Here is a 12,093-nt window from a genome sequence, read left to right as displayed (position 1 = left end):
ATCCATAGGAGTAATTTAAGAAAAAGTGATAAATTTGAAAGGTAAGTCTTATATTTAGAACAAAAATCAACTCAACAATTAGGTCTTATATTAAGAACAATAACGGGTAAACTAGGAAACGTTTATATTGAATTTAAATAAATCAGCCGCTATTTTAAAAAGAAAAACACACCCATCATGCATGCTACTTTTCCCAAATAATAGATGTTCGAGTTATAATTTGCCTGTGAAATTTTAGAGCTTTAGGTCTAAGGGAAGAACACAAGCTTTTTAATCCAAATTACAAGTTTTAATACATAAAAAATTTAACAAAAAGGGTTTAATGCATAATGAATAAGAATCATATGCAATTTTACATTACCATAAATCTCATGGTATCTTTCGAACATTTCGCTGTGAGGCACGACAACAAGCACTCACATGCTTTGAGGTGCTTTAGTTGAAGCTAAAATGATAGTAAGGGAGATAAAAGGGGCATTCCGAGAATCGAACTCGGGACCTCTCGCACCCAAAGCGAGAATCATACCACTAGACCAAATGCCCGATGTGCTGACTGGCGCCAGATAGTAATGAATAGTCAGAAATCTCAGCAATCCCCATTTCCCCATAGCCCCTTCCCCATCTCTCTATTTCCATGATTTTCAGTCTCCTGAAAGAGTCCCCCACATGGCAGTATTTGGCACTAATCTCCTTTCCCAATTTAAGGGCTCCAATGCGGGAGCACGCACTTAATCCAGTGCCGGAGAGTCTTAAGTTAGGGTCCGTTTGATTAGAGATAGGAAAAGTAATTTGTTTTTTATTTAACTTTTGAAAAAATTAGATTGGATAAAAGTTAATGGTCAGTTTGGATTAGTGGTAAAAAAAAAAACTTATTTTCAATTTAACTTTTGAAAAAGTTATATTGGGTAAAAGTAAAATTAGGTAATGTAAATTGTGTTTGGATTTGATTTTATAAAAGTTGGTTTGTAAAAGTTAGATTTGATAAAAAGTTATTTGGATTATGAAAAAATAATGGGAGGAATGAGAGAATAATCCGACAAGTATAATTATAAGCACGATTATTACTTCAAAAAGCTACCTCCCCCAGCTTAACATTAATCAAGCATTTCCATCCATTTTTGGCCCCTAAGTGCGATGGCCTGGAAGTTCTCCCAAACAGGTTCTACTTTTTGCAACGTACTTATGGTGAAAATAAGTTACTTATGACTTACCAATTGCTCTCCCAAACAGATACTAAATTGGGTGATGTGGATTGTGTTTAGATTGAATTTTATAAAAATTAGTTTGTAAAAAGTTAGATCGGATAAAAAGTTGTTGAAATTATAATTAAATAAAAGTAAGTTTAGTTTGTAAAATTACCAAAATAAATATGAGTTTTATTAAATAATAAAAATGATTAAAAAATAAATTTACATAATATTATGAATTTAAATTGGTAAGTTTAGTTTGTCAAATTATCAAAATGAGTATGAGTTTTATTAAATAATAAAAAATAAAAAAAATAAATTTACATAATACAATGAATTTAAATTATTTTAGTATGAAGAAGCAAAATTTCATGATTGAAAAATATTTTAAAACATTAGAAATATCATAAAATGTTATTGTAAATATAAAGTGAAACATAATTTCAATAGATAAAATATTTTTAAATTAAAATTCATTGTATTGTGACAAGCTTAAACAAAATAACATTACATAATTAATTATCTGATAAACTGTGGACAATTTGGTTTTTGATTGTGTCATGGACGCGATTTATATGCCATGAAAACTGTGATGTTACATTTGAAGACAATGCTTAACTAGCTTCAGTGTGATCATCTGCCCCAATTATAGTATCATTTTCAACTTCTAAGAAATAGTTGTTGAAGCTCGAATGTCTCCTTATAAGATTATGCATCACCATTGTTGCACATACCATGTACACTTGTGTTTGGAACTCATAACCATGCATATTTTGTAAGATTTGACATATATTCTTATAAACCCCAAATGTTCTTTCTATTGTGCACCTTAAACTGTAATGATAATAATTAAAGGCTTGGTTATACTTGTTGTCAGAAGTTTAGAAGGTAGTAGCGCTCTGATCTATATGAATCAAGATATCCATTTAGTGTTGGATATCCCGCATCAACCAAATAACATTTTCCTAATGATTCATGAAACTATTGTGACATTGTGAAATTAATTAAAATATAAATAATTAAAAATTAGCTTAGTTAAAGGTTATAGATATATACCTAGAGGTGGCTAAGGGAAATTTAGAGACAGAGTTGCAATAGCTGTGTTAAACACATGAGCATCATGTGCAGATCCCTCTCATCCTGACAACACAAAAGTGAGACACATATTCCATTCACATATAATTATAACATTTTGTGACGGGAATCCTTTCTACCAATAATTTTGTCTCACTTTGCAAATGGAAAAACACATTGTATAAAAGTGGCATCAATTGCTTCTATTGCATATTTAAAAAATAGATAATAACATAAATCTTGCACAATTTTTCTATGAGGTTCATGAAATGTAGGATCTAAGGGTTGAATAATTTCCCTTAATAGATTAAGTCAAATTTGTAGTACATTGTGAAACTGCCTACTTATAGTTTCCCCTGAACATTAAAATCATTCCTAGATCATTCTATTGCATTGTCTATGTGTAGTCGTGTTTAAAAACATAGTGACAATTTATTTAATACCTACATATTTAGACTCGCATAAACCATGTTCTGCCAATTTAGCATATAAGAGGTTGAAAACATCTTTATCCACTTTGACTATTTCATGATGTTGCCAATCATCGTGAGCTGTCAAAATGTCTTACACCCATAAATTTCATGTTTACTCACTAGTTCTACGGTACTATTCACACATATACCTTTGATAATAATGACTCACTAATGCTAGTAATGCACCTACTACTTCATATTATGTTAATTCATTATTTATAACAAATAACCATGCCAAATGACTATCCTGATCCCCTCCCTTCCACTATGAATCATTATTCCAATTCGTCAATGTATCTTCATTTCACAGTGAGTCAGCATTCCAATTGGCCATTGTATGATGTTTCCTGTAATTAGGAGGAGAAGAAAGCATAAACATTGTAAGTAGTAAATAAATATATTCCATGTTATAAACAAATAAACCAAACACACAAATAAAAAGTCAAAATTTTCGTACTCATATTACATACTCATTAATTAAGTTCTTATAACAGACATCAGTTCATATTAAAAAAAGTACAATAATGAAGACAAAATTATAAAGTCCTCAACCAAGAATCCCTTTCATGTGTTTGGGTCTTCTGGTGCCGGTATCAACCACTTTAACAACTTGTGTTTATCATTCATAAGTGACATATACACTTTCCTAGCCTACCTCAACCGGGAAACCATTTTAACACATTCATAATATGGTTCATTGTCATCATCGTGGGAGGAGCTCGAGGCTCTAACCTCATGCCTGTTGAAGAATGAGCTGGAGACTCATAGGTAGTGGCTTGGTTAAGGGAACCCACCGAAGCCGTAGCGAAAGCAAGACAAGCTTCTCAGTGTTAGCCAGGTGTGTCAAAACCTTGTTAATTGAATGGGGATCATTGTTCAATGTTGATGCTCGCTGCTTAGAAGCAGATACTACAACATTAAGGCTGTCAACAATTTATCTAGAGGCAGCAACTTTTTTATTCTTGTTCCGATAAAAAGCCTCACTCTCTTCCTCTTTCTATAGCTTCCTGAACCATTTCATCTACTAACAGCAAGGTTGTTTAAGTTACAACTAGCCAAATCATCTGTTAGTCCTACATTGGCTATTGGCATGACACCAAAATTTTCGTCTTTGTTGTCTCCCGACCCTTCCTCTTGGTCCAACATGACTCTATAAACATTGTCCTCGCTTTCTGTGTTAGTCTGCATAGTAGGTGCTGGCTCAGGTTGTGTGACAAATGGTGCGTACATATAATCTCCCGAAGCCAAAATATCTCTGAATATTTTCATCAAGTCAGATGCAAACATCAACTCTTGACGTCTAAACTTCTTGAAATTTGGGTCCACCCACATTCATAGAATTAGCCATAATCAAGCTATGTTTGAACTAATATTCCAAATTAAAACCCAAGGAACACAAATATTTACCAGTAATTTTTGTTGCCACCACTCATCAGAGGCCAACACAGTATTTGTGGCAGCATCATACCCTATGCCAGTCTCTCCAGACATCAATGATTCCCATAACTTCTATTTTTCCTCAATATATCAAATCTATTTTTTAGCTGTTTCTTGTCATAAGATTTCCCACTCCTTTTATTAAATATCTTTGCAATATTGTTCCAGCCGGGCTTTGTGAATGCTGTGCCTTATCGTTCCTTTTTCAATATTTGGTTGGCAAAGACATCGATAAAAATTTTAGTCGTAAATGCATCCCATGTTGCTTTTCCTTTCGCATGGTCCATATTTCTATGGAATATAATACAGATAAGAGTAACCAAACAAAGGATCTCAAGCAAGCAAAGCTACACAAATCAGCACATAAAATTGCCGCATCATCTTATCCAATAGGTAAGAGTAAAACAATGACGTGGATTATCACCTCATGAAGTGACATGCAAGAAAAATTCTAGAGCGAATTTAATCAACCATTGAAGCCTTTTGCATGATAAGTAATAAATCTTTACTGACATCTTAATCTCTCTCACAAACTCTTGCATTTCTTGAAAAATAGCACAATTATGGAGTAAGCCACTGATATAATGGTTCCATGAATGCTTGTGTTTTCACGTCATGTTCTACTCATGTCAACTGTTTCATGAACAATCATGTTTTACTCAGGACAGGTAGTACAGAAACAAAAGGATTAAAACCTACCAAGAAACAATGATTAATATTCACATCAAGAAATGGAAATCATAAAACAATAGTTGAATACCAAAACGGAGACAGCCTCCTCGACCACCCCTGCTACTGTGACTGTGACTGCACTACTTACAGAGACAAGAATGTATTCAGTTAATACCTGCAGCAACAACAAGATTTAAATGTTCAAGGAAACAGACCAACTTTTACCGATATACATTTAAATTAAACAAGAGAGGTTATTAATGACAGTTCAAATATATATTAAATAAATTAAGCATATAAGTACTATAAAGGACAAAATCCGACCATCAGAAAGGCCAGTGCTCCACCAAAAATCATCAGCAAGCAACTTCGATTATATGCGATGGATTATTGAATTATTAACATCAATTGAAAACTGTTATCTTGTCTGTTTAACTCTTTCTCAAGTTTGTTAACTTGTCTTCGTATCCGGGGGAAAAAAAAACGTAGTTATTCAAATTGTTTCCCCACATGCCTATTCATATGTTTCCCCATCAGAATAGCTTCAAATGTTAAAAAAAAAAAAAAGCATAAAAAATCTGGTGAATGTAGTCAAAGGTCCCGCAAAAGAGCTCACCTGCACCAAATCCGGGACCCATGCGACCTAAGAGGAGGAGATTTGACAAGAAAAGATGATTTCAGGCCAACCTACCCACACACAACGACGAGCATGAACTAGCGATGCCAAAGACTTGTTGGAGACAGCGACTGCGACTTCCACACGCTAAGAACAGAGCTGACGAAGCCAGAAGGGTAGAAGAACAGCGAGCACAGATTGACCTCGACTTTCCCACGGCGAGCACAAGCTGGCCATGGAAAGCATGAACCGCTAATGGCGACCACGACTGGCGATTGATCTAACAAGGCGACAAGACAAGCTCGAAGACAGAGGAGGTGCGTGAAGCACGAGACAAATATGAGGAAGAGGAGAGAGAATAATATTTTTCTAAGCCACCAATAATTGTTATAACAGTCCTACCAACATCATAAGCACCATTAGCTACAAGCATAAGCAAGGGAGCAGCTTCTGAAAAAGCCAAATTCAAACAACTTTTGGCCCTTAACAACAACCAGAGCCCAAACGTGCTTAACACTCTAAAAGCCACTTATTCGAGATCCAATCGTGGATCCAAACACACACTAAATGATGAATAGATATTCTCGTTTTAGAAATCAAAAGAAGTGAACTCCTGAAATTGGTTGTTCACAAGCACGCCCCAGCAATGGTGCTCCGTGTGATTATAGCCATTCAACACCCTCCTTGCACATGCTTTTAAAGAGCTGAAATGCTTCCTCCTACATATTCCTAAAGGCATAAGTATCTATCATAGTGTTTTCATGAAACAGAATCTCTATCCGCAGGCATATGATTAAACAAATCACGGGCAGCCTCCACTTTCCCAAACCTACCATCCATGGAGACCAATGCATTGTGCACTACCAAACTCCACACCAGAGAGCTCGTTTCAATAGACTTGTGAATCTCCACGCCAGCAACACAATCCAACGCTTCACCACGAGCCTTGAGAACAGATGGATAAGTGAAATTGCCTGGTTTAACCTGCTTATTCATCATTTTCTTACTGACAGAAGTAGCCTCTGGAAAAAGTCCATTTCTAACATTGGACGACATGAGCAAATTCCAAGGTAAAGGGTCCAAAAAATTAGTGGCTTCGATAGCAACTTGAGCATCAGCGAGAAGATCGACACTTGCATTAAAAAGTGATGAGCCTAGGAACCATAATGGGGTGTTAATCAAAACCAAGTGAAATAATCTGGACATGAACTTGCTTACTCTGTGGCAGTGATTTAAGGTTGATGCAAGATAAAAGAAGAGTGCTAATGGGATGTAATATAAGGTCAAAAGAACCAAAAGAAGACGCATGGCTCTGGATTTGAGAAAATACTCCAGATGCATTTGATAACTATTCTATCTTACAAACTCTCTGAGAGATGCATGAAGAGAGCCCAATCATAGATCCATCACCAGGAACGGTTTGTGTATCAACTTGGCAAGTGAGTGGCTTCCATGATTTTGGTATGAACATTTAAACTTGAGACAAGAATTGATTTCTTGACACTGAAAACAACGTTGAAGGCGGCATAAAATAAGAACCGACCGCATGGCTTCATTAAGAATGTAAATAGTGAAGAACAGTTTGGTTAATGGGTTAAGTTGTAAATCTACTTACGAAATATTTTGGTATGAGCATCTAACACCATAAACATTTTTTGAATGTAAAAATATACATGAAGTTTTTAAAACAATGCAAAAATGTCATGACCATTGAGTCAACATTGACTGTTTACCAAACACGTAGGCTAAAAAAATGGTATACATGGAGTTTTCAAAATGATGCAAAAATGCCATAACTGTTAAAAACTCCATATGCATTTTTGTACTATTTTAGAAACTTTATATGTATTTTTGCACCATTTTCATGGTTGAATTGTCTTAACAGCATTTTTCGTCATTTTGAAAACTTCATATGCATATATATTTTCTTCTAGAGGCATTTTAACAAGCAGTTATTGTGCACTGGCTAACCCAACTATAAGGTAAGCTTCAAAACGAGCAAGTTTCTTTTCAATACAAAACTAAAAACACTACTCAAGTTCTACACGGCTTTAAATCATCTTCTTCACTAACTAGATAAATTTTTCTTCCCTTCTTCGAACCCCCAATTCCACTCATTCCTACGATTCAAGTATTCTACATCACCAACGACAATGAAGAATAAATAAATAAATAAATTGAGCTTACCCATTTTAGAAAAGACGAGAATGGCCCAAGAAAAATGAAGCGCGCGAACAGCAACGAATTGTCAGCCAAAAACGCAGTAGAGCAAGGAGACGACTTCAGTGGTCACGGGAGAGCAAGCTCACAGCCACACCAACGGCGAAGGGACTGAAAGCGTCTGAGAAACGGAATGAAAGCAACATAATTTGGAGCTCTGAACCCACATCCACACAAAGCTGCATCGCGAAGCAGAGGAGGAAGAAGGGATTGATCGCGCAAAATGGCAGATGAACGAGAAAGTAAGATTGAGGGATCCACAGCGACACGCTCAATTTCTACTCATCCACCGATTCGCCTTTAATGGTTATCTATCACAAATGAATATGAACTAAAAAGGAAATATCAATCTTATTTTGTTTTTGGGAGAATTACATTTAGATCCTCAAAAGAATTTAATTATCTTAAAGTTAATCAACCAATGAAGAGCACACAATAACAAATTTTAGAATATGAAATAACAACGTATTAATGATAATCATTTGTTATTGGGACTTCTTAAGAATTAAATTTCCTTTTTAAGACTTCATAATAATCCTACATTTGTTTTTTTCCGTACGTTACAGTACGGTGTTGCTGGGAAGTTAGACTCAAATGCTACTATTATTGTTTATGAAACTCCAAACTGCAGAGGTTGTAAAAGTTATGGCTTTTTTTTTTGTTTTCGTTACCCAGAGAATTATGGCTTATTTATATAAATGATATGAATCACAAAGTACTTTAGATGTTGGATATATCTAATAAAGGTGCAAAATGGACCATGCAATAATCTAAGTTGTTGAAGGCAGAAAAAAAAAAAAGCACACTCCTCCGGATCTTAATAGGATCTAGTTATGGAATTGATCTTAATTCTAAATATAAGATTTATTTTTAATATTAATAAAATTTTTTCGAACTACTCTTATTGATACTATCTTAACCATAGTCAAGTAAGAAAAGAAAATAATATATTGAAAAAGATTATTAGGATATTTTAGAAAAAAAACATGTTATATTTATTATAATTAACTAACTTACCTAATTTTTTTAATATAATCAAATTAATTAAATAGATTTTATATTAAAGATTGAAAGAGTTGGTTAAAGAGTTGAATGAAATTCAACCCTTGAATTAATGATAGATAGAGTTTCAGAAACAAAAATCTTTTAAAAAATAAGACGCAAATATTAATTTAATCAAAAATTTATAAACTGGAATTTTTTTGGCCAAAAGAATTTCAATTTCAAATTGAGACTTATATTTTTTTTGCCAGCAAGTTGAGACTTATATTTAAAATTTAAATACCCATTTATTATGGAGACTTGAGAATTTCCTTTTGTTTAAATTGATATTTATAATTTATTTTCTGAAAAATATTGGCAGTACTTAACTGTAATTAAGCCATTCTCTTATGACCTAAGTATCATTCTCCTTATCAACAAACAACAATCAATCGACATTAATATAAAGTTCACATCATGAATAAAATATTCTATTAGTTTATCTTCCCAATTTCTTGGAGAAGAAAACGGGGGGGAGTTCAATTTTTTATTAGACTTTTTTGCAGTCAGTTTTTATTATACTGATATCTGTTTAGTACTTCGAAGAGCTTAGCTGGAGCTTAATTAATGGTTGGGATTTTTTTTTTGGCCTACAATTAATGGCTGGGATTTAAATTTAAACCATACTTATATAAATATAGTTGTGATTACCCTTTTCATTCACAAATTGTGTGATAGGGTAGGATATAAAAATTTTGTTGGAGCTAATTTAATTTAAATGAATAATTTTTAAGTTTATTTAAGGGCCGAAAGTAATCTCTTGAAAGATCAAAAATTTTCATACCATTAGCATATTTAGTTATTTATCCTGAAATGTAAATAAAGTATTTTTCTTGTCCTAAACATAAAACATATTTTGTAGTTTCGGATCTCAATATAAAACTCAATTTATTTTATCTATTATATTTATCTATTCTTTTTAAAGTAGTCCTTATAGTAGTTTCATATATTAAAAATTCTATCAAATAGTTCTAACTAATAGACATGATTAGTAAAAATATTTTAATAAAGATAACACATAGTATTTATTATAAATAACTAATTTAATAAATTTTTTAAATTTATTTAAATTAATCAACCAGCTCTTAAATTAAAAAGAGGAGGTAGTATAATACAAAATGCGTTTTATATTTTATATTTATATTTATATTTATAAAGAAAGCGCGTAACCGTACAGATCTATGTTTTTTCCTAAATTATTTGACCAACCACTTTTTAGACAGAATTCACTCGACCGTTTCAATTCACAAACCTAAACAAAATCAGTTAATTCGCTAGGTAAAACATGGGCCCACCAACAACAACAAAAATTAGTAGATAAAATTAAATAATTTCTGTTGGGTTGACTAAAGACTAAAGAGTGGAAAAAATAAAAATCTGACATCAAATTTAATTCAATTAAAAATTTTAAAACAGAACTGAGGAACTTTGCCTTTAAACATACACTTATAGTATATCTTAGTTGAACTTGCAATCATTACAACAACAAACAAATAAAAGGTAGTTATAAGAAATTCCTGCCCATCCTTCTAAACTCTTCCCCATTTTTTAACATTTATCCTATTGAGTAAAGAAGTGGGAAAAAATTATAAATTTAAGAAATAAAGTAAATTTAAACTTTACATTTAGAACTGAATTATACCCCTGACTAACTTAATTTCTCAATAAAACTATAAAAGCATCTACTTAACGAATTTTATCCGACCCAACCAAAAAAAAGAAGAAGAAATTAAAGCAAAAAAAAATCACTTAATATGATAATCTGAGTTAATATCACTTAATGTTATCCGAGCCCTGTGTTGACATGTTCGTGTGCATGTGTGTATTTAATATTGTATCAGATAAAAAAAATTAGGATAAAGTAAAATAAATTAAGATCTTACTGAACCAAACTAAACCCCTGAATTAATTCCTTCACTGAGGAGTAACTATAACAAAAGCATCTTCTTACAAGACACTACCCAAGCCAACCCAAAAAAAGAAAGGAAAGCAAAAGAAAAGGGAAAAACAGAAACGTAAGAATAACACTGAAAGCAAGAAAATAAAGGAGACGAATGGAAAGAAGACAATATATCTAATCTAATCCAAAGTTGGAAATTCAAACACTTATATGTACCGTACAACATCATACATAAATTTACACAATTTCGTTGGTGATCATCCCAGATCTGCAGAAGAAGAAGAAGAAGAGCAGAAAGTTGTAACTAATTAAGAAGCTAAGACAAGCTTTCTTGATTTCATCATTGTCTTGAACTCTTGGAAATCTACCATTCCATCTCCATCCATATCCACCTTCTTTATCATCTCTTTGCAATCTTCCATCTTCTTCCCTTCCCTTAGCCCTAGAGATGTCAGAACCAGAGCCAGTTCTTCCACTGATATCAGGCCGTCTTTGTTACTATCAAACACTCCAAAAGCCTCCTTCAGATTCTCTTCGTCTTGTTCTTCAGCTCCTTCTTTCTGATCTTCTCCATCAGCCTCACCATCACTTCCCATGCACTCTTCAATCAACAGACAGAACTCGTCGAAATCAATCAAGCCATCTCCATTAGAATCAAACTTCACCACAATTTCATTGATCTCTTTCTCCGACATCACAATCCTCATGTTCCTCAGAGATTCTCTCAGTTCTTGCCTCGTTATGAACCCATCCCGTTCTTGTCGAACGTCGCGAACACCCTTCGGAGTTCCTCCTTGTTCACATCGTCTTTACTTGTCATCCTCTTCTTCTTTCGAGTTTCAGAAGCAGAAGAAGAAGCAGCTGGACTAGCTTCAATGGGTTTTCTGGGGGAGAAATAGTGAACAAGAGATGGGTAAAATAGTGTGGCGAGCAGGCCGGCGACGAACAAGAGTGCGAGGAAGAGCATGGCGAGCAACATGTTGTGGGTAAGGTCAAAGGGATACAGACAAGAAGAGGAGGAGGAAGAAGACGAAGACGATAGATTTAGGAGTGAAGGAGAATTAAGGGAAGTTAAAGGTAATAATAAATGGGAGAGAAAAACTGAAAAAGTAACGCGGAGTTTGGTGGAGAGGCTCTTTATGATCCCACAATAACGCGTGAAACTTTGCTTTCTTTCAATGTATTGAAGGTGACGACACCAGTCATATTTAAACACCCTAGTAATACAATTAATAACGATTAGAAGTCTGGGGAAGCGTTTAAGTTATCACTAAAAAAAATTTTAAATTACATTATACTCCCTTGTTTTTATTATAAACTTCAAATAAATAATTCATGGGTAGTGAATAATTAGTTAAAATTAGTTAAAAACAATAAATAGGTTAAAAATATATTTTTGTTTCCAATGCGTCCTTATAATAAATGAAAAAACGGATGAAAGAGAAGGTGTGTGTGGAAGTGTGATAAGAAGAG

The 12,093-nt window shown here is 33.5% G+C and overlaps 1 protein-coding gene, 1 non-coding gene and 1 pseudogene across 6 annotated transcripts; all 3 read right to left on the bottom strand.

Annotated features, from left to right (window-relative positions):
* Positions 1-471: 471 nt before the first annotated feature.
* On the bottom strand, positions 472-543 carry TRNAP-UGG (transfer RNA proline (anticodon UGG)). The gene has a single exon. It is a non-coding gene; the product is annotated as a tRNA-Pro (tRNA).
* Positions 544-2,757: 2,214 nt separating this feature from the next.
* Positions 2,758-7,931, bottom strand: LOC114737600 (pentatricopeptide repeat-containing protein At1g22830-like). Of its 5 annotated transcripts, none has more exons than XR_003739451.1 (3): positions 6,293-6,844; positions 4,932-5,018; positions 2,758-3,081 (listed from the first exon to the last, which is right to left on the bottom strand). XR_003739451.1 is itself a non-coding variant. In XM_028925548.1 (2 exons), the coding sequence occupies exons 1-2, from the start codon at positions 6,798-6,800 to the stop codon at positions 5,008-5,010; spliced, it is 519 nt and encodes a 172-aa protein (XP_028781381.1). In that variant the 5' UTR covers positions 6,801-6,844; the 3' UTR covers positions 4,653-5,007. The 5 variants fall into 5 exon arrangements, 3 of the variants coding, with proteins under 3 accessions (XP_028781381.1, XP_028781382.1, XP_028781379.1); XR_003739452.1 differs by lacking the exon at positions 6,293-6,844 and adding an exon at positions 5,460-5,711; XM_028925548.1 differs by lacking the exon at positions 2,758-3,081 and having other exon boundaries at positions 4,653-5,018.
* A 2,674-nt stretch (positions 7,932-10,605) lies between these two features.
* Positions 10,606-11,719, bottom strand: LOC114737601 (calmodulin-like protein 7; annotated as a pseudogene).
* Between the last annotated feature and the right edge of the window lie 374 nt (positions 11,720-12,093).

This window comes from Neltuma alba, unplaced genomic scaffold, assembly GCF_004799145.2.
Source record: "Neltuma alba isolate B1F8T4 unplaced genomic scaffold, ASM479914v2 tig00013469_pilon, whole genome shotgun sequence".
In the NCBI taxonomy this organism is placed as follows: domain Eukaryota; kingdom Viridiplantae; phylum Streptophyta; class Magnoliopsida; order Fabales; family Fabaceae; genus Neltuma; species Neltuma alba.
The sequence above is the reverse complement of the archived record's forward strand: the minus strand, read 5'-3'. Positions and strand labels throughout refer to the sequence as shown.